The 23,408-nt window shown below is 36.6% G+C and overlaps 1 protein-coding gene across 3 annotated transcripts; it reads left to right on the top strand.

Annotated features, from left to right (window-relative positions):
- Positions 1-415: 415 nt before the first annotated feature.
- Positions 416-16,680, top strand: bbs4 (Bardet-Biedl syndrome 4). Of its 3 annotated transcripts, XM_038701103.1 has the most exons (18): positions 447-510; positions 2,371-2,413; positions 2,504-4,244; positions 4,348-4,513; positions 5,801-5,880; positions 7,468-7,531; positions 7,774-7,885; positions 8,120-8,192; positions 8,651-8,704; positions 8,794-8,921; positions 9,640-9,694; positions 9,840-9,908; positions 10,115-10,267; positions 12,052-12,223; positions 12,485-12,554; positions 12,660-12,804; positions 12,900-13,104; positions 15,776-16,680. In XM_038701103.1, exons 4-18 carry the CDS (start codon positions 4,348-4,350, stop codon positions 15,928-15,930), a joined length of 1,701 nt encoding a protein of 566 aa, XP_038557031.1. In that variant the 5' UTR covers positions 447-510; positions 2,371-2,413; positions 2,504-4,244; the 3' UTR covers positions 15,931-16,680. The 3 variants fall into 3 exon arrangements, with proteins under 3 accessions (XP_038557032.1, XP_038557031.1, XP_038557030.1); XM_038701102.1 differs by having other exon boundaries at positions 2,504-4,513; XM_038701104.1 differs by lacking the exons at positions 2,504-4,244; positions 4,348-4,513 and having other exon boundaries at positions 416-510; positions 15,776-15,930.
- Positions 16,681-23,408: the final 6,728 nt, after the last annotated feature.

Genomic DNA, 23,408 nt, shown 5'->3' with positions numbered 1-23,408 from the left:
GTTTTCATGTTTTTAAATTCTCTGCACTGATGGCCCACCTGGCTGTGTACAAATCCTATCTCTCTCCGCAATATTAGCAAATCCAAGATACAAGGTAGGCTTATTTGTCACATTACAACAGATTGTAAAGTGAAATTAAGTTTGTAACTCCCTTCTGCTATGTAGCAGACAACATACAGTAATACAAAAGCAATCATAATAATCATAGACAGAAATGAACTATATTCAGTGGAGCAGTGCTGAGGATGAATTTGAGTTTAAAAGTCTAATAGCTCGGGGATATTCAAGGATATATTAATCTGTTATCTTACATTTATGAGCATAACTAAACCTAAATATGGCTATTTGATTGGTGGAGGATGTTGAAGGCGGTACGTAACGTACGTAACGTCAGTCTCATAACGTTCATAAAACCAACCAGCCACGCCTCCGCATTCCGCTGATGTATCTATGGCAACAGCTTCTAGTGTTGATCATCCCAAGATGGCGGACGAGGAGCAAACCACGGCGGTGAGTCCAAAACAAAGCTAGTTATCGTTTTCTCACAAACACGCCGCGGGTGAAATTATAGTGTGACACTTAAATAGTAAATGTTACGTTAGGTTTAGGTGTAGCCCTCTTATAACGCTCGTTATTTGAATGTTAGCTGCATGGCTAACGTTAACCGAGTCTAAATCGGAGCTAAGTTGATTATCCTACAGCTAATGGTAACTTGCCTCCTGTCTTTAATCTCACTCATCCAAACTAAACAGCAAACAGCTTCTGTAAGGTAACAGAAACAGCTATAAGGTGACAACAACGGAGATGCGTAGGTAACCTTATAATGCAACCATAGTTAGCATAGGTTTAACTGAACGTTGTTAGATAACGTTAACTGTCCAGCTCTGCAGTCAGTGAAGCTGTCTTTACCACAAATCCCAGTTGTGTTATGGCTATAAAATGTAGCGTTTAGGATTTGATTAAATAGAGAATATCAATACACTGTTGTACCAAAACGTCAGTGGATGCACTCGAAGCAATCCACAAGTTGTAAGAGTCAAATATGTCAAAAATGATCTGAAGCAAAACACACAGTCTGCTTATGAGATGTGAACTAACTAATATTTCTGTTAATGCAATAACACATCAATCTATAAACAATAAAAACATGTGTCTATAAAATATATATATAAATATATATAAAAGTATTCTACAAGATTTCTTAAATAAATATGAATGTGATCTGTTGCCTACTTTGTCTGTTGCTCTTTTTATTTTGTCCTATATTTATTTATTTATTTATTTTATTACAATTCTACATTTATTTTATTACATTTATTTAAATGTTATTGCAGTTACATATTTTAATTGATGCCTGTCCTGCTGCCATGATGAATTTGCAGTCTTGTTGAAAGTGAAGCCATATTATGATATATCTTTTTTCTTTGTGATTGCCTTAATATTAATAGTTTTTTTTAAAGCAATAATTGATCAAAGCATATGGTCACTAATTTGTTAAGCATTCAATCTTTGACACTGCACTTTTTAATGGTGGGAACAAGTAATTAAAGAAAAGACGTGTGGTAGAGGGATGACTTGGTGTCAGTGGGGTGTTTTTTTTCCATTTCAAAAATTTAAATTATCCCGCTGAATCACCAAACCTAAAGCTTCAAGAGTTTTTGCAGGGCTGTCATACTGGACTACATCTGATAGCACAGGTGTACCTAAAATACTGGGAACTTAGTGTAAGCCTGTCTGCTCACATCTTACAGACGTATACCCCCACTCAATAGTTTATATTATACCTCTCAGGAATTTGACCCTTTAAATGAATCCTAAATCTATAATTATAGGAACATCATAAACAAAGTTTTAGGCAAAATCTTGCCTTAGAAGAAAAGTATAAAAATTTCCTCTCGTACATTCAGCATCAGTTCCAACACTGCTGAGCACTGGTGAACAGTGATCTTTATATACTGAACTAAATTAGTTTTGAAAAAGGCAGTTTGTGCAGTATGTCACGATAATTAAAATTTATGGACAGACAATGGACAGAGTGATTCTGCTAATGATTTTAAATTCCAAGATCATATCATGTACATGAATAAGTGGTTCTACAACATTTCTTTGTGGTATATGGCGGTGGGATGGGAGGAACACATAAGTCAGTGCAGAGCAGTTTAGTTTATTGTTTGTTTAGCAAGTTAAACTTTAACCTGTATGTCCACACAGCTTTTTAACAGGAAGTGTGTCAAATCTATTTAGGTAGGGCCACCGTACATAATGCATACTGCTCATGGGAAACAATGATAGATAGTATCCAGTGTCTTTAGCTATGTAATGCATGGGTTGTATGCTGTTATTTATTTGTTTGTATTTCATATATTTCAGCTCCCAGTTTCTATGGAAGCCAAGAAACGTCGGGCACCTAAAGGTACCACAAGACAGTTGACACTTACAATTCCTTTTATAACACCCATTATTTTGTTACTAATAAAGGACAATTTGTGTTTAACTGGTAAAGGATACTAATAGAGTGAGGTTGGAACTAATCGTCCTGCAGAGGTCACCCTCACCCTTCTCTCCACCAGCCCTAAAAGGAATAAGCTGTGCATGCTGGATGCAGCTGAGCCATGTTCCAGATATTTCTCTGTGTGGAAAATGTTTGTTTATCATTGAGGATATTTTGTCATCATAATTATGGACTAATGTCCCAATAACCAGTTAAATCTGTTGCTCATGGATTAAGCGTTTTTGTTTATGTTTAATTTTACAGTGTTTTGTAATTATCATCAGCACTGCTAAGGATGCAAGCCCTATGGAAGCTGTTACGAACATGCTATTGTATCTTAATGTATGGTATTGCATTGCCATGCGTTGATCTTTCACACGCCATGCAAGCCCTTACTGTTGTGTAGTTTAATAGGGCTGCACAATGAATTAAAATATGATCAAAATTGCAATGTGGCCAAGTTCAGTATCCAAATCACAGAAGCTGCAATTTTTTGATAGGTAGGTAAAGGTAAAATATGTGACAAAATAAAAAGTACTGAGTGCTGCAGAGATGCTCCGGCCTACAAATCTTGTTTACCAGATGTAAGAAAACATGTTTGTTTGGTACAGACCCAGCAAATGTCACATCATCATGATTTTAATAGTTTTTTCAGGGAAAATAAAATTGTAATGCAAAAATGATCACTTTGTAAATCATATCACAAATCGTAATATCTGTCAAAATAATCGCAATGTGATTTTTTTTTTTTTTCTAACATACAATGCAGTCCTAGTAGTTGTTGTATAAGTTGAGGAGATAAATCAAAACCCTAATTATGTTAATGTAAGCTAAAGTGACTGAGTAATGAAGTAATAAAAACAGAAACTAAAGTTTAGATTTGAATTGGTTGATGAAATAGAAGTGTAAAGTACTGTGTAAGTGAAGTAGTAAAAACTCCATTAACAAAACAACAAGAGTAATTTGGAATAACCATACAATAGAAGGTAAGCAGTGAAATATAAAGCTCTAAGAACATATGCCACACACGCATGGGAATAGACTTCAAATAAAAAAATGCGAACATACAGTAACTTTAAAAATATGAAATGAATTAACGCAATGTTTGAAAGCACCTGCTGCGTTAAAAATAGAATGGCAGTCAGTGCATGAACATAACGCCTTTCACATATAGTATATACAGTGTAAATATAATTGGTGATATAGCATGTACTATGATTGGATGATGAATTTTTGGTCCAAAGTAATTTCATGAGAAAGAAGTGAACCATCAAAAAATAATCAAATAAAAAGCCATAAATCTTTTAATTGTCTCCATAAGCTACAGAATGCATTCTGTAATTACCATCATGAAATGTAATTAGGCTTATATAATGCACACACAAAATGTATTATGTTACCCACAACAAGTGCATTTTGGTCTTTTATTACATTTTGTGCAATGCTGTTACTCCATTCTTGTGAACACATGAGGTGTTGCAAAGATTTGAGCATGCCCTCAAGAAAGACCTAAAAGGAGCTGTTATTTTATTTTATTTCCAGCCATTTCACCTGTTTTCAATACACCACGTTTCAGTTTTATAGAACCAAGTGTCAATTTGTTGACATTATTATATAATCTGCCATATTTTGTCTTTTTTCAAGATATTGCCACCTATTTCTGTCAAAACCCTGGGAAGAATATGTGTCTGAGGCTGAATATGAGACTAATTGAGATTGAGAGTAATTCCAGTGGTTTTTGAATTTTTTTGTGGTAAAACTTCCAAAATAATTTTCATCGTATTTTTCATTACATTCTCCCCATGTGTCTTTTGATCTCAGCATGCCTCTCCTCTGCTCTTATCCCCTTTTAACAGATGGTTGAAGCACATGGAAGGCAAATCTGTCTTGGCATTAGCCAGATCAAATATAACAATGAGAAAATTCCTCCACGTTTGGGAGGAAGTTTTTCCACAGGACTATATTTAGGAGACGTCATGCTGTGCTGTTCATCCTTGCTCCTTTCTACGCTTCTTTTATACGGTAGTTGCTGGAATACATGTCACACATGTATTCCATCTCTCCTCACCAAATATGGCCTGCTTTGTGAATGTGGAGACTGGAGCACCACAGGGCCACAGCTGAAACCCAGAGACAAGAATATTGCTGTCTCAGCATGAAGAAAGCGGATTAGGGCTCTACAAATAGGGCCATTCCGAATCTTGACGGGGCAAACGTGTGAAGCCCATGCAGTTTCACACTCAGTGATGGAGAGGATTTCTCTGAAGTAGTTGGAAGAGGCTCCAGTTCTAGTGGCAAATCAACAGAGCACTGCTTGAAGTGCTGACAGATAAAAACAGAAGGGAGCTTTAGTGTAATTCACACTGTATTTTTACACAGGCAGTTCATTAATTATATCCCCCAATGTTAGTGGCAGACTCAAATCCTAGCATTTCATTCCACATTCATCCTATTTTTAGCCTCAGAGGAAGGTAGTAGGTGCAAGATAACAGGATTACAAGAATCAAGCTCACTGGAATTGGAATTAAGTTTGCTTCCTTGTGAAATAAAATGTTGTACTGCACTGGGAAGACGACTTGGAGCATTGTGGTTGGGTTCTTGAGGTTACCTAACCCTTTTCTAAAGCTGGCTTTGTATTGTGCTGCTCATACCTCCAGCCTCCTTCTTTCCGTTGGTCTCTATACCCTCTCTGTTCTGTCACAAGCACCTGGCTTGCGAGATACATTGTTGCCCTGGCAACGAGGAGAATATCTCAACCTGCGTAGACATTAAAAGAGACTGGGGGGAAAAAAGAAGTGTTTGTAACGAAAAACTTGCTTACAAGGTGACATTTACAGCGTGCATGGTAAATTGATTATAGTTTAGCCTGGGGTTTTTGGTTGAAGTGTTAACATCTATGTTAACTGTCAGATCAAAGACTTGCTAGTGACTACAGAGGGAGGGTGCTTTCAGGATTATTTATTCAGCTGCCAAATTAAAGAAAGACTGTATGAATTTAATATAGACATAACTCTTAATAGTCTGAGCCATCTGTTTGTAAGTAAAAACCTGCTAACAAGTTAAGATTTATCTTGTGCTCTGTGAGTTGACTTAAATTTAGCCTGTGGATTTAGGTTTAAGTGTTACATCTGTGTTAATTGTCAGAGATCAGAGACTTGCTAATGACTACATAAGGGGGCCACTTTCAGAATTGATCATTCAGCTATCAACTAAATAAGACATCGTCTAAACATTAACAGGAAGTTAGTTTAAAAGTATTCCAGATTTGTTTTAATTTTAGTCTAATCATTTTATCGTATTCGTCCTCAGCTCCAGAACTTCCCATTGTGGAGAGAAGAAACTGGCTAATCCACCAGCACTATATCCGCAAAGACTATGATACCTGTAAGGTAAAGTGCCTTTGTTGCTCCGGTCTCCCTTTGGTTTAGTCTGTCATTAACCTGTGTCTGTGTTCAGTGTTGGTGTTATTAACCCTTTAAACGTAATGAAGTTAATGAATTCCTGGCATGAGCAGGGTTCTGTCTAACACTGTACTTTATTATGGCCCAATTCACTGCATTGACCTGTGTATTCCCACATGAAACCTGTAGGTACTCTGAATAGATGCCTATACTGGTAAGATATTGGAATACTTCTCACTTCCTCTAAGAAGATCCTATTTTGTAAGATCATATTGAGCTACACTCCTCATTCTTAGGGCCCTATTTTAAGTGCTCCAGCACAATGACAGTGGTAGGTCCTGGACGCACGGGCTGTTTGGGTGTCTCTAAGCTACCTGCTATTTTGGTTCATGTATGTGCACAAGGGCAAAGTGCAAAATAGCTGGGTGAAGCGGAATATAGATAAGAGTTTGGTGATTAATAAATACACTGTCAGCCAGTCACCTCACTGGTGCCATCGCTCTTACAACTGAGCCAATCACAGTGAAGCATGACATAGCTCAACAAATAAAGAATCTGCATCTTCAGGAAATCACATTGTTGTCTGGCTGGAGCAGAGTGGCACAATGTGAACACACAGATGGTGTGGGAGTTTTTAACAGACAATTAGTACAATGATGATAGAAACAAATAATAAAAACTAGTTTGATGAATCGATCACATCAAACCGAACCTATTTCAGTTTTAATTCTACTGTGTTTCACATTGCAAATGGTTATAATTATATCTTTAAATGTGACAGAACAGGGTTTGCTTTGTAATGCATTTAAAGAATAAAACATGGGCTGCTGAATTTTTTTTTTTAAGTTGGAAAGGAGGCTTTGACCCACAGGATTAATGAGCTTTGGTAATCCAATGTCTCCTGCATAAAAGAGCAGAATACGGAGTTATAACTAACCTGCATGATGTGTGTAGAGGTGTGGGATTTAATGAACTGAAGGAGAACCTTTTCAAATGGTCTAAACTGCATGTGGACAACAGATACTGTAAGAATCAATCACATTGATTTATGGATGAATGCAAACTGATTTACCAACATTCCTTCTTTAACCACATTAAGCATTATTTAATTTGAAGCATTATTCTGTTATTTCTGTGCATTTGCTCTAAGTGTTCAGTTTGATCTTGTTGACAAAATCATCTGGCAGCAGATGCAGACACAGATGTGGTTCTGAGATGTCTATTCTCACATTTTCCATCAACAACAATACCAACAACTGGATTTGGGCTGCTTCATTTGAAAGAGCACTTTGTGTTGGGAAAAGCATATTTCAAAGTCAGGAAAATATCAGACTGTCAGAGAACTGCTTGCACTCTCAGTCTGTTATGATGCAGATGTAATAACAGGGTATGATACTCTTGTTTATCTATTAAATCTTGGTTGGGAGGGCAATTGTGTGGTTAGCATTCAGCACCTGAAATGTTTTGTTTCTTTAGGTTTTGTTTTTTCAAGCATGGTAGCCATACATTTGAGCAGTATTCCTATTCATACATGTTGTCAGTTGTAGAAATGTTTCCCATTCTGTGTCAATGTAGGCAATCATCAAAGAACAACTGCAGGAGACAAATGGAATGTGTGAATATGCCATATATGTTCAAGGTGAGCCTTTTATAGTAACCTTTCTCTCTTACACATGTAACATGTATTGTGTTAATTAATAGTTACATCAAATGACAGCTCTGTGGTAGTCCATGCCCAGGCTCCCGAATTCATCATTTAGTTCTCCAAAATCAGCTCTTTGGACCCCATGTTGTGCCTTTGATATTTAATGTGGGTTTTTTTTTACTTTCTCATGTAGATGAAGATCCTCTCTCTTTTTGTGTCTTTATTTCTTGCCACAGCACTAATCTTGCGTCTTGAGGGCAAGATCCAACAGTCACTGGAGCTGTTTCAGAGCTGTGCCATCCTTAATCCCAGCAGTGCTGACAATCTCAAGCAAGTGGCCAGATCACTGTGAGTATTCTGCCCTCAAACCTGGGGTGCATCAACCCTTCTCCATTAACTAATAAGACAGACATAGGAAAGAAATACAGTGATAACAGCAGGCCAGGTTATTGCCAGAATTTATAATTAATCCACCCCTAGTTACTATTTTTCACTGTTGCAGAATTGTAAGAATAACTATACAGCATGCAGTGATCAAGATTGATGAATTTCTCATATGGATTAATGTTGTTTATCCCGTAGATTTCTCCTGGGAAAGCACAAAGCAGCTATTGAATTCTATCATGAAGCTGCAAGGCTCAACGAGAAAGACTGGGTAAAAGAAAATAAACACTGTAGTTCTGCTTTGTCTTCAAGTTTTAAGGGACAGTGTTTAGTGGGCCTGGCATCTTTCACTCTAAATCCATAGCATGAAGTTCTCCCAACAAATGATCCCCGCATTTAGAATGAGAAATGGCCAGCATGCAACAATTTATCAAAAACAAGTTTGTGCACTTCCAAACTCATCCAGGGCTGTTTTACAATGAAGCCTATAAAAAATTGAATTAAACTGGCCAGACAAGACCATTAATCACTCACACGTATGTTTTGGAAATTTAAACTGTCCCCTCTTACACTACTTTGAATAATACTATAGGATTTGTATTCCACAGAGCTTGTGTATTAAATAACTTTTTGGAACTATTTGGAAATTGAATTTAGCTCAGCCTTTATCTATCCCTGTTCAATTAAGCATGCACGCCTCAAGTATAATTTGACATTTTCTCACCCCAGGAGATCAGTCATAATCTGGGGTTGTGCTATTTCTTCATCAAAGACTTCAAAAATGTGAGTATGCTGATTTTACCAGCACTTTACAGTACAAATTGTTCTCATTCCTCTGTGATTTGATCATTTTAATCTTCTGTCTCTATCAGGCTGAAGAGCATCTAAACATAGCTCTCCAGATAAACAAACACGACAAGACTTTCATGATGCTTGGGAAGGTTCATTTGCTGGCTGGAGAAACCGACAAGGCTATCGAAGTGTACAAGAGAGCAGTGGAGTAAGTAAAGTTCAGAAGTGGACAGTGTTAAAAAGCAACAACAATATGAGTATGTCATTCAACTCAAATAATAAGGGAATCATAACTATTAATAATTACACAACCTCAACATGACACTTTCCTTCATGATGACATTCCCTCGAGACACTAATAAACATGCTGTTTCAGAGGCGGTTGTTTACTTCCAAAGGGTTCTTGATTTATCTGATGTCTTTCATTCTGTGGAGCTCATTTAAATAGGAGGTCCTCATTCAATCTTACACAAAGATCCAGCTTTGCCACATTTGGACCAGGGGCCCTTACATTTTGTTCATTTCCACTTTTATTCACATGTTGAATATTTAAACATTAGGCCTTGCCGTAAATAAGGAAATGACATCATTTTCTGTAATAGAGCTCATTATGGCTACCTCCTGTTGGGGTTAAATGAATTAATCAAGTGCCCCAATACTGGTGTTGCTTTTAATGAGACGTACCACTGTGAATCTTATTTTAATGCCGATCTGCCTCTTCTCTACAATTTTCTTTGAGCCACATCGTCTCCCCACAGGTCATAATTAATACTCCACAATTATGCTGAATCAAACCCTGATTGAATAATCAGCAGATTCCATGAATATCAACTATGTTTTCTTAAGATTAAGTGCAGGCATTAAATGTAATTACAGGAATAGATAAAGTGACATTTTTCATTCGACTTGTCTCATTCTTAATTCAGATTCTCTCCGGAGAACACTGAACTCTTGACTACTCTTGGCCTGCTATTTTTAGAGGTATGTGGGTTTTTAAAAATAACCTTTTTGGTGATATTATATGGACACAAGTGACGAGCACACATAACTGTGACAGTTATTGTAGGTGTCAGAAACAACTAAAAATAAGTAGATGTATAATTTTCTGTGTCCATTTTTTTACCAGCTTGGAAAATACCAAAAAGCTTTTGAGCACCTTGGTAATGCCCTCACTTTTGACCCCAACAATTATAAGGTGAGTATTTGAGCAGACATTTTGCTTTGGTTTACTCTTAGTTTGATACTAAGCTAGCCAAGGACATTGTATTGGACTTGCTTTTAAAGTAGTTCAGACAAAATAAAAGGTTCTCCGTCAGGTGGTACAGTCCGTCTTTCATCATGTTCAGTTTCAAAGGGAACATCTTCCTCTAATACTGCTCTAATCATTGTTTTTATTCCCAGGCCATCCTGGCTGCAGGCAGCATGATGCAGACCCATGGTGACTTTGATGTGGCTATGAACAAGTACCGAGTGGCAGCATGTGCTGTGCCTGAGAGCCCTCCTCTCTGGAATAACATTGGCATGTGCTTCTTTGGAAAAAAGAAATATGTAGCTGTGAGTATTTCTGTTATACTGTACTTCTTGTCTTTGTCAATTTAGGACTCAATGAAGGTAGTACTATTCAGTTATTCTTATTTGTTCCTTAAAATATGACAGTTACCATTAGTTTCACATTTTGTATATAAATACCTGCGGCAACATTTACTGTTACAGTTTTGAGGTACTTTACTTGAGTATTTCCATTTTATGCTACTTTATACTTATACTACTCTACATTTCAGAGGGGAATAATGTGCTTTTTTTGCACTATATTTATTTGATGTCTATAGTTACTTTTCAGATTATGTTTTACATAAAAAAACGCATGAGAAGGTTAAAAAATGCAATGTATTGTTATACATTAAACATTAAACCAGGTGTTCTTATCCTTTTTGGCAATCCGACCCCTTTTTGAGGTTGAAAATATTTCGCAACACCCTCCCAACACCACATACACCTCCATCCTACTCACTTAATGGGATCAACATTAACTAGCTGGCTTAACGGTTGCCTTTTTGAAATTCTTATTCATCTTTGGCGTTTTATAGCGGTTGGCATTACCGCCACCTACTGGATTAAACAGTGCAAAATATTTACAGTATTCAACCAAAATGATTCCATTCACAACTATGTAAAGTCTGTCTAGTTATTTTTAAGTTTTTTAATCAGTTTTTGTGTCTTTAGTAGCAATCTCAGGACCCCCATGGGACCATGTTCCAGGGGGGTTAAGAACCACTGTATTAAATCATTGGTTTACAAACCTTTGGGCTTGTGTCTACTTTGGGCCCTTGAAATGTTTCAGATGTCAGAGTTTTAACACTTCCACCAAAGAGACATTTCCTCTCTAAACCTCTTAGATGGTAATTAATTAAGAGTTCTTTGTTTGGGACAGATCCTTGCAAAATCACACCATAATTCATTTTAATAGGTATCTCAATAAAAATGAGAATAATTATGTAAAAATTATCATTCCCCCAAGTATCACTTATCACAATAACAATAATCATAATAAGATTCAAAATAGTTGTGACTCACTCCCTAGATTGGGAACCACTGGACTAGCCTACCTAACTGCATTCAATCCAATTTCAATAAAATTTGATGACAGAAGTTATAATAATATAATAATAATAAATTTAATTTGTATAGCGCTTTTCACGAACTCAAAGTCGCTTTACAGAGCAGATAAAGAAACATGACAAAAAATAAAAAAATAAAAAAATCTCACTGCACTTTTCATAGAGTAGGTCTACCAGCTACAAAAGTAAAATACTGCTTACACATTAATGCATTAGTAGTCTAAAATGTTACTTTATATGTGTATTGGGCCTTTGATCATTTTGTGATAGTAACACAGCAAACACAGCTCAGGCATTTTACGCTGCATTTTTGTAAGTTAGCCTTCAATGTATACTATACAATAAAATATGCTATAAACTATGCTTGCTTTTAGTTCAGTTACTTCTATCAACTGCAAACCATTTAACCTTAAATTACTGTTTTTTTCCACGAAAACTCAGTTTGTACAACTTCTAATCATCAATGGATTCTCTATGCCATTCTGTGTCTGACTTCTGGCCTGGTTCATCTGCTCTGTGCTGCTTGATGCGGCTTCCATCAAAAATAGAAATAAAAAAAAAAATAATCGCAAACCGAATCATAATCACAATATCTGGCAGAAACATCGCAATTAGAATTTTTCCCCAAATGGTTCAGCCCTAGATCAGACAATATAAGATACTTGCGTAACGGTCTTGTCAGCTGTTGACTTCTCTTTCCCAAATTAATTTCTTCCACAGGCCATCAGCTGCCTAAAGCGGGCCCACTACTTGTCTCCTTTTGACTGGAAAGTGTTGTACAACCTAGGTCTGGTACACCTGACCATGCAGCAGTATGCCTCTGCCTTCCACTTCCTCAGCGCCGCCATCAACCTGAACCCACGTATGGGGGAACTCTACATGTTGCTGGCAGGTACTGAGTCAGACACAAATAGTTTGTTATTGGTTTTATGCCTTTAAAGAGTAAATTGATGATTTGTGGCAACAATTATTGGGTGTTTATCAGTTTACTGTTGTGCATTCATTTTAGGTACATACTATACCTTTTGTTAAGTACATACCGCATACAACAAACTGAACATGCTAAATCATTTGACATTCATAACTAAAGTGCCATGCTGAACAGTTGTTCCTCCTACATTTGACAATATTTCACTGTACTCATTCTTAACAGTGGCTCTGACCAACTTGGAGGATGTAGAGAATGCCACCAGAGCGTATGAACAAGCTGTGACAATGGACGAGTGAGTCTCTTTTTCACCTTCTACCTTAAATGTTCTGTCTGAATTTAATCTGTAGCTTAATCATTTAATTTTTTTTTTTTTTCCATTGTGATCAATTTCCTACAGATCTAATCCTCTGGTCAACCTGAACTTTGCGATCTTCCTCTATAATCATGGTGAAAAGAAGGGAGCTCTGGATCAGTATCAGGAGATGGAGAGGAAAGTCAACCTACTTCGAGACAGCAGTAACAACTTTGAATTTGATCCTGAGGTACTTTAGATCCTGTTTATGTTGATGTCTCAAAGTCAATGGTTGAAGCCCTTGTTTAAATTATTTTTAAGCCTTTGCCTACTTGTCACTAACAGCTAATGGACATGGCTCAGAAGATGGGAGCTGCCCTGCAGGTGACAGAGAGTCTGGTGTGGACTAAACCAGGCAAGGACTCCAAATCAAAAACAAACTCTGCAGCAACCACCAAAACCCCTGGTGCTCCCCTTGGTACTAACCAGGCTCTGGGACAAGCCATGTCTTCTGCTGCAAGCTACAACAAGAACATCCAGCTACCAACAGGTACAATCTACCAGTGTGAGTTGTAGAAAGAGGGCTATACAGTGTGAGTATTTCACTTGCATATACACCTAAAAATATATGTATGAAATGGACAAATGATTTACGAGGGTGAGTAAACACTATTTACTACTATATACTACTGTTTTGTTGAAAAATGTTAAACCTTTCATAAAGCCATTGTCACTTTTTTGAACCGACCAGTCACAGCCTGATGGGGCGGGATTTTAAAAGGAAGGTTAATGTGCTACAGCAAACATTCGCAGAAGGTTGAACTCATTGTTATGAATGGCTGGTGACAAGTTAGTACTTAAGATTAGAGAACAAACACTAATGCAGAACATTTTTCATGCAACTCAAGGATTTAATAAATTAAAACAACCCACAAAAAATAATGTTAAAATAAGACTTTATTAAATGTGGTGTGGGTTGTGTGGATGGTGCTGATGAATCGTGTATGTGTCCCTGGTTCAAAAGTCCCACATTGCACATCTGTAATGTGCTAATCTCTTTACTCAGTTTACTGTGATGAGTGCTTTTAAAGGCTGTTTTCAATGTGTCAAGTTTTCAAAAAATCTGTTTCAATGTTTTAAAAAGCTTTGTTGATATTTTAAGTGTTTTCCACTTTTATAGTCCTCCACTGGTTTTACATATGTAATTACACACGCAGTATTAATATGTATATATGTATGTAATCAATTGCTTGTTAATAATCTCTGTGTTGTTAGGATTTTTTGTCTAAATGTCTTTGTGTGCTCCAATTTTTTCCATGTAGGAGCACATGTACTCCTTGGGGGGGGGGGGGAGTGTGCATAGAGCCCTGAGAAGGTGTCATTTAATATTCCGTTACCTCGGTTTAGCTTCTGATTTGACGTTTCGATATGTAACAGAGCCACTTTAATGGTAAAGCTTGAAGTTAGGCCCAGGGCTGAGTCAGGTTCTGATGAAATCGGGCCAGTCTGAATATCTCTTAATTATATTCCGAGCACAAACTCAAAATGAGGTCGGTACATAAAATATATCAAAAAATCATGTGTTAAACTGTCACTGCAGGTGGTGACACATTTCACAGCCTTCTTCTCTCTCCATTAAACCAAAGCCCAATTTTTCATTTTAATGCAATTTAAAAACATCTCTTCCATGTGTGTTCACAGCCTCTTGCCTGCACTACAGTAGCAGAGTGAATATATGGGCTATGGCAAAATGGATTGTGTGATTTTTTTATTTTAAATTTTTTTTTTAAAGCAGCTAACCTCTAGCTAGTATATATTCATAGCAACAAAAGAGTCAGTCAGTGTGGAGAAATGATGCACAGGTAAGGCAATAAATTCAAGGCTACTCTGAAATGATCGTTGAAGCTTACTCAACTCAAAAGTAAGTGGACTGTATTGCTTTTCTTCACAAAAGCCTGTGGGCTGTGTTTTCTACCACTTCTCTTAGCTGTTACAAAAAACACCATAACAATGCATCCATGTTCATTTATAGACATTTTACATAATTACACAGATCTGGATATATCTGCTTTTTAACTATCTGCAACCAGTGTTTAATAACCATCTTGTGAATATAAAAATATAGCCTGTAAATATACTAGACAGCTAATACAATATTAAGCAGTATTATCATGAAGTCACTGCTAGAGATCCTGGCTATTTAAAGTGGAGGTTGTATGTATTTGATTTGTGTCAGGTTAGGATGTATCTATCAAAGGCAGGGACCTGACTTGTATCTTGACACTGTCAAACACTAAAGAAATCTTACCCCTTAAACTTGGTTTGGATTTATACTGCCATGTTTGTTTAACAGGCGTTTAGTAGTCTCCTACATCTCACGCGTCTGTGTTACAAAACTGGTCATGGGCTGAGTTTTGTTGTTAAGGTTATAAATGTGCTGTTAAAGCATCAAACTGGTATTGCAAAAACTTTTTAATGTGATGAAATTGCTGTGGGATGTCACAACTGGAAAATCGAGTAGTGCAGTATCTTTTCTAAATGTATGGCCACATTAGGCTTCCGTTCAACAAAATTATGTGCTGGTGGTGGTTTTGATGTGGGTAATGAATAAATATTTAGCTGAGCAATCATGACGCTACAGTTTAGGTCTGGTAGTGTATGAAACAATGTATTGGTTCATATTAGAATAATTATATAATTTAATAATAGTGTTTCTTTTGGCCCCTATTGGGATCTAATGGTGCACATCTGCGCAATTAAGGTTGAACAGAGGTAAACTCTGACCTGCAAGTTTGCTGTAGCCAGCTTGAGAAACGCATACTTAAATTTGTCCTCTGTGTGGGCTTTAATTGGAGTGAATGGGAGCCAGAGCAAATATTCAAATTAAATCAGAATCTGAAATTGTTTCTGTTCTACTGGATATGATATAGACGTGTCAATGGACGGTGTGCGGACATCAATACCACAAGCCAATTGCATTTCAAGTTTTTGAATAATGCTACGGATATTAATGTTCATTTTAGATTAAACTTCATTCATTGTCATTATGCAGGTGCAGGGATACAGGTACAGAGCTAATGAAATGCAGTAATATTAGATTAGATTCAACTTCAGTGATACCCAACACAACCTGTTTCATTTGTGTAGATTATTGGGAACTGAAATAACTTTTCTGACCAACCTTAAAGTGGCATTAACTCTTATGCTTTTGTTATTTTCAGGAGTTTCCAAAGGCCCCTCCATGCCCCTCGAGCCAGAACCTGACGTGGAGAATGCCCCCAGCCCACCCACTGATCCTCCAGGCTCCCCAGAATATCCAGAGTCAGACAAGCCCAAACCCAAAACCTCCAAGAGGAAATCTAAGGTGGAGGAATGAATTAGCTTGGTGGCCATCATTTATGTGACATCTTTGTCTTAAGATCACTCACATGTTATGGAGCCAAATTAAGGTTCTTAAACAGCAACCAAGCTATTTGTGGTTTTCTAGCTGATTGTAGTTAGAAACTTTGAGTTATAGGCTTCTGGTTTAGGTACATGTTGCACAGACATTTCATGTCCTACACAATAATTGACTTTACTCTAAAGGCAACTCCAATGTCAACGTTTGTCATACCATTTATTTCAGGAATATTGAATGTCAGTGCATCACATTTTAAACCAAAATTCTGAGATAATCAAGTGTTTCATGTAACTCTACGTAGATGTGGCAGTTTTGGCTCACATGTTAAAACCAGATCCAATGGATGTTGCAGTTTAAGATTCTCTATTCGACAAAATGGTAATATGGTAATTTGTGCAGTTGCAGGTGTTAATATTCAGATGAGCTAAGCAATAAGGTTAAATGGCGAGTTTTCCTTGGGTTGACATTTCTAATGAAGCTGTCAGTCCCTCTGCTGTCGGGCGTCCCCACAGCTGTTACCAATGTTAAGGAAATGCGCGACAATCACTGTTAAAATCAGAGTACAGAAAGGAATGTTTTTGAATAGTTACAGGATTTTGCTTGTTTGTATGATAGGTCTCTATTTGAGGGTTGAGTGTAAATAGTGATACATGCTTTTATATGTGGATAAATGTTTTGTTTATAGAGAGTCATGTATTTAATATTAAATAAGATACTTTAAAGAAATAGCTGTTTTGCTTCTTTTATTAAGTCCAATTTGTGTGTTGTTTTATACTGCGTTTTCTAATATTAAGTTCATTCAGCTCAGCAGACATCAGGGGACAGTATTGTTTAAGAGCTTTCAAAGTCCATCCATTATCTAATACACAATTTATGTTCTGAACAAGAAGACTAACTTACAGATAAATACATTTCTTTCCTCCACAACTGTCAGCATAGTTATTCTTGGGTGGAGGCTTACAGTTGATTATCTGTTTCAAAAATGTATTTTCATTTTATATTGTTGGTGTGTGGTTATGATTGAGGAACTCACCAAGCCAAATACTCAGTAATGGTGAACATCCATTGAATCAGTGGGGGGAGAAACGTATGAACAAGGAATAAAATGTTATTTAAGATAGGGCCTAATAAATTACCTCTACTTAATGTCACATACAAATGGAAATTATGTGTATGAATTACAATATGTAAGGAGCAATTTGTACATATTAATAAAAGCTTTCTATGAAATATGTACCCCTGACAAAGAATAGCTTCACAGGAATTTGTTTATTTTAGTGTATTTAATATTTGTGGGCATTTAAATATCAAACCACTTTTGTTTGGTTTAGTAGCAAAGAAACAAAGGAAATTGTGCTCAGAGACATCCAAATTCAATCTGCATTTTATGAAGTAATGATTCATACCCAAACACTGTCAGTATTTACTTGTTAGAATCACCAATAAGCCTCCAAATCCCCAAATCACATCCCTGCTCAGTTGATGCTTCAAAACTCTGCTGTGGACTGTATTGAGATCATTAACTGTAAGTTGGGAGAGGGTTTGGGAATTTGGGAGAAAATCTTGGGTGCAGCAATAAAATCACCATCTGGTTTCAGAGACTGGCATTCCACTCAGAAACAATGGTGTAGTGCTCAGATCATTTACTAAATGTAAATATAAAAGTAGCAATACAACAGTGTAAAACTACTCTGTTACAAGTACAAGTCTCGCATTCAATTCATGTCACTTTAATGTTGCACCCGGTAATGATAAAGCTAATTTGTCCGCTTCGTGGCTTAATCTACAATCATATCATATTTGTTGATAATATTTTGTATTGATAATCAGTCTGTAATCTGTAAAGTAACTAGTAACTAAATTTGTCAAATAAACATAATGGAGTAAAAACTACAATCTTTCCCTTTAAAATGTAGTCAAGTAGAAGTATAAAGTAGCATAAAATGTACACATACCTCAAAATTGTATTTAGGTAGAGTACTTGAGTCACTGTACTTTTCACCACTGCCAGTTTCAGTACAAATGCTAAATAATTTTATTTGCAGTTTTGTTTGAAATCCTGAGATGATGTTTTAATATTAATATAATAGTGGGTTAAAAACTATTTATATCATGTAATATGATGTCAAAAAGCGTTGAAAGACTTTTTGGAGATAATGGTGTTTGAACATGAGGTCTTCCCTTCACAAGGACAGGCTTCTCCTGGGGCTTTGGCATCTTTAATATCGATCAATATCAATATTGGCATTTAAAAACAAAAAAATGAATATGGTGTTCATTTAGAATAACATTTAGTCATCCTGTTTTATTTGTAAAAAGAAAATCCCTCATGGATCTCACTGATGCCTCTAGCGACTGGATGAGAGTTTTATTTGATGACAGAACTTTGTTTCTGTTTGCTGTTGAAAATTCACAGAGATTTGTAGATAGAGCTATAGGACTGAGAGCATTTCCATTTTGGATAACATAATACAAATGCTAAGTTGTGTTCATTTTTCAGCATTTTTTGGCATTTGGGTTTTTCTCCTCCCCAATGGAGAGTGTACATATTTTCTTGTCCTCTGGTTCAGGACAGAGTGAATAGTGCTGTGGACTGTCAGATCAACATGGGTACTGCTTGTCAGCCTCTATCCCTTAGCATGTTCTGTACATGTTTGTCATCGTAATGCAGCCATGGCTCAAGATTATGAAAGAAGTGGTTGGGCTGGAAGCCAGTGCTCTGGTTTTAAAACACCTGGTTATTGTGTATTATTTGATTTCAAATCTTTGGGTACAATGCCATGTATGGTCAGGTGTATACAGTACACCTGACAACTCTGCATCCACTCCAAAGGTCTTAAATCACTGGAGTCATGATCAGTGCATCACATGATTCAGTGGAGGAGTTCATTTGTCCCTCTACGATTCTGCCTCAGTAATATTCACATCATCAGTAGTTGTTTAAGTATTTTTCCACAGTAAAATAATCACGCTGTTTAGCCTTCAAACTAATTTGGTTCTAATTATATATTTATTTTTGCAAGTGACACATTTTCCCTCAAGAATCCATCCTATGAAGATATTGAGTTTTCTATCAGTAATGTGTCAGCACCAATGTTCCCTATATAAAAGACCTAGGTTAGGCCAATTTAACAAGCACATAGCAGTATATGAGTATCAGTTTGGTAATAAAATATTAATAAGTGCTGTTTTTTCTTCTAAAGTAAATAGATGTATTTATATGAGCAATTCTTTGCATACTCCTGATGTGCATGCATCACCTCCAAACATTTTACATGCTCTGGCTGAAGATGATGGTACCTTCTGTTTAGTAACCTGTACCACATTTCAAATGAGGTTTTTCCCCCACAGCATTAGTTTCCTCAAAATACCACAATATAAAACAGATTCCTGGCTAGCTGGCAAAACTTTGCCAAATTGCTAATTGCAAATGTGTCCAGTGTTACCCTGTCCTGTATTTATTACAGTATATTTCTCTATGGAATACATGCATGGATGGGTCTATTTTTATGTGTCTGTTTTTGCTGTGCAGCAAAAATAAATTTCCCATGTGGTAAACATTTTTGAAGTAAGGTTATGGCACCATTTATCCCCCAAACTGAACCACCACAGCTTCAGACTCAGAGAATTCCCTTCTATCAAAGAGTTATCATTTATGGAGAAACGTATATGAAATGAAATCTAAAACTTTAAATGTAATATCTATTTTTCTTGCTTACAGTTTTAGGTTGACATTCATGTTTTAGACATCACATTTACAGATTTTTATTTTATGATTTTCATGTTTACATTCCACTGAACTTAATCTACATCATATATTTATTAAACATACAGAATCGTGTAAGGAGGTAAAACTAATCTTTTAGTCCTTGACGGAGATAAAGCTGCCATCATTCTCTTTTGACATGTTCTGTTGTAATGAGGCAGTTTAGCTGATACTCTTGTCCAAAACAACTATGTTCTTAATACTATATTTTTGGAGACACTTAGATACTGATAAAATCTTCCTGCCCTGCTCACAGAAGTCTCACATTGCACCGCTACATGTTGTCACTTAAAAGTGAATCCAACCTGACCATCATTGGACCCCTGACAATGCACACAGTGGTCATTGATCAGTCAGTGTCACCCTTCTTATTTTAGCTGTTTATGCATTTGTGCTGCTATTATCACCAAGAGGCTGTAGTTTTTTCAATAGGTCCTTTTTAAACTGTGCATGCCTGAATCGCCTGTGGCCGTAACTTTCTCTATTTACTTTACTAACTTTAATTTACTGCTCCTGCTGCAGTTATTTTTCAGTGCAGCTGTGGAAGATTGGTTTTCCATTTCTCATCTTTCTACAATTCAAATCGCCTGTGGAAGCGTCTCAATACCTAGTGGAAGTGTCATTAAAAGTTCTCTGGCTCCAGGGAATGGTAAGTTATGCTATTTTTTCATTGTTTGGGTTTTTTTATTCAGATTTTGTGTCCTGTTGTTGAGGATGTAACTTATATTGATAGGCTTCAATAAATACAGTATATTTATCATAATGGTAAGTTGTGGTTGTAAAATAAGAGATTTCACTTTATTTTCTTTTACATTTTTGTAACTTTGTTTTGACTTGTGTTTTATTTACTGTGGTTGGCTGCAGCTGTTGTCAGTGTCAGTTGTTGACTGATTTGTTTGCCAAGATAGTCACAGCTGGCAGGCTGTATTTTTGTTTGTTTCATTGCAGCACAGAGTTGACAGAGGCCTTACTTAGACAAAGAAGAAGAAATGTTTTATTTCCTGTGTCACCTTTGTTCTTATTTGAAGTCCAGTGATGTGTGGTGGATGGATATTTGAGGATTCTGGCTGTCTTTGCCTCAGAAAAGCTGTGCTGTTAACCTTCACCCCAATTTCCTACTTTACAGTTCTGTAACCATAGCTTTTAACTTTTGCATTACAAAAAACTGCTGTAATTCTGGCTGCAGCTCTTTTTGCAGCCTGCCCCTTGTCTGGCTTTTTTAGATAGTTCCCCAGATAATTATAAGGGCTTGAGTGTCAAGCTCACTATTGGCCATTCCACACACTTCTTACCCTCCCGTCTTTCACTCTTCTCTTCAGATACCTTAGTTACACATCATTTGTGTTGTTTCTTCTGAACTGCACTGTGCAAAAAATATCAAACTTCAACTTTAGAATTCCACTGCTAATTAAACTTGATATAGAGAGATCTAAATGTTTTTCCAAAATGTAATGGTTGTTATTATTGGAGTTATTGGAGCTGTTTCACCAGCATTCACAATTAGATTTTTTCCAGCTGTGAGCATCTCCTTTGTTTTCTTTGTGCATTGCATTGTGGGAGAATAGTGTCTAGCAAAAGTTTTAGTAGACTATGAATACTGTCTTTTTGTCATGCTAGTGGTGTGGCCAGACTGAAATATCTCAACAAACTAATTTTCTACAGACATTTACCAACTTTCATGATCTCCTGACTTGTCAACGTCAACTCTTCCTCTGTCAACGTAAGATGATGTTTGTGAACTGTCTCAACAATTATTGGATGGATTGCAATGAAATATGCATCTCTCAGGATGAAATGAAATAACTATGGTCATCTTCTGACTTTTCTTCTAGCACCACCATGAGGTCATTTTTTGTAAAGTTTATGACCAAATTCTTTCAAAACCTAAACTGCGCTTATTGCTAATTAGCAAATGTTAGCATGCTAACACACTAAACTAAGATGGCGAACATGCTAAACATACCTGCTTAACATCAATATACTGTATGTTAGCATTTTGAGCATTTCAGCATACTGATGTTATACATTTATCCTCACAGAGTAGCTAGCATAGCTGTAGACTATTAATATTGTTTGAGTTCACTTTTGTGTGCTGTTGTATACTAATGTGAACACACTACAAAACCTACTTAGAATTAGCATGTGGTGTGATACTAGAATGCATCTACACTGTGCAAATCTTGGTAAATATCTACTGAGCAGCTGCAGCACAACTGCAGCACAAAATATTTTTCAAATCAGACAGACTAAATTAAACAGATTACAATTTTAAAAAAAAGTTGATTGTTACTTGTTTATCAGAAAAGGGCCATGCAAAGTAGAAGTACAGAAGACTTTGTGGTAACCTAATGTTGATCCATCTTGATTATTTCACCATCCACAGATCACAGAGTCAGATGATTAACCAAGAGCTTGTATTAAGCTGGGAAGAATAAGAGGAGGTTGGAGTGCCAGGTGATCAAGGTGACAGCATGTGATTGAGAATGTGGAGACGGTTTTGGAAAGGTTACGTGATTCCTCCTACTCCATCAACGTAAACACCTCTGATATCTTTGAGGCCACTCTTTAAGTGATTTTATCCACTTCTTAGACTCAACATAAGATGATTTATCAGTTTCTCAATATGAGTACTCAGCTTTTGATTTTATATACTGAATTCATGTTCTGGAAGCAGATATGATGTGCATAAATTACCTGAACCCTCATTTATAAAAATTGGACACTAATGAATCTTTAATGATATCTTACGATCATTTTTCAGTTTCTACATGAGTTTGATTTATGAAATTATCTGAGTAAAGCTGAGTCTCCCCATTTACAAAACATGTTTTGCACCTATCTAATATAAACCACCTTGGGGATTGTAATAAATCTTGCATTTCTTAAAGATCAATTTACAAATTCCTATGCTGCACCATCGGAATCTCAATGTAATGTTTCAGGACTGAGGATTCAATCATGAGCCTATCAATTTTATTTAAGATTAAACTTGTTTTGAAAATGCCATTAAAATTTTAGGCCAATCTGTATCAAAATATTTATGCAGCCCGCATGCGGCTCACCATGGGGGTTCGCATGTGATTCTCAAGCCCGAGGAAACCTCAGCACAGCACGCAAGTAATGTGCTCTGTCAGATATAAACCTGGTTTAGAACTGATGCATGTCAAGTTGGTGTATTACAGAAAGTTTCTTTTTGTTTCCTGCACACATGGTAAGATCAAAGAAGACAGAGGCTTTTCTGTGAATGGAAGCTCTCGTAGGCTGAAAGGCATTATTTATATATATATATATATATTTCATTGAAACTGGGAAGATGTGACATTGTTTAAATATGGATAACATTTTCCATATTTTTAGACAGTCTCTCCTAGAAGTCAAGAATGAAAAAAAGAGAGCTAGCGAGAGAAGTTCAAATCATGGCTCCTTTCTCACCTCCGTACAGCTGACCAATCAAACATGAAGTTGGTTTGAATGTGTCAGGGTGTTGTGGTGGTTGAGCAGGTGGGACCCGGACGCAAAGCAGAGGAGGTACAGTTCAAAAAGGTTTAATTCCAACAGAAATCCAAATAAACACGACTAACAGGCAGGACAACACACAGCAACATGGGACAGAGCGTCTACACACTACAAAGACTGAGGGAAACAAGCAAGGATACACACACACACACAGGGTTAACGAGCTGGGAGG

The sequence above is a fragment of the Micropterus salmoides genome, unplaced genomic scaffold, assembly GCF_014851395.1.
Source record: "Micropterus salmoides isolate LMB-PRFRI ecotype aquatic unplaced genomic scaffold, ASM1485139v1 Ms_hic_scaffold_6, whole genome shotgun sequence".
In the NCBI taxonomy this organism is placed as follows: Eukaryota; Metazoa; Chordata; class Actinopteri; order Centrarchiformes; family Centrarchidae; genus Micropterus; species Micropterus salmoides.
Note: the sequence above shows the minus strand (reverse complement) of the source record. Positions and strands in the feature narration are given on the sequence as shown.

Bases quoted from the DNA above. Each gene is read 5' to 3' on its own strand.
- bbs4 (XM_038701103.1), top strand. From the start codon at position 4,348: ATGGTTGAAGCACATGGAAGGCAAATCTGTCTTGGCATTAGCCAGATC. The intron at 5,881-7,467 runs GTAAAGTGCCTT...GTGTCAATGTAG, and splicing joins AAGACTATGATACCTGTAAG to GCAATCATCAAAGAACAACT. The intron at 12,224-12,484 runs GTACTGAGTCAG...CATTCTTAACAG, and splicing joins ACTCTACATGTTGCTGGCAG to TGGCTCTGACCAACTTGGAG.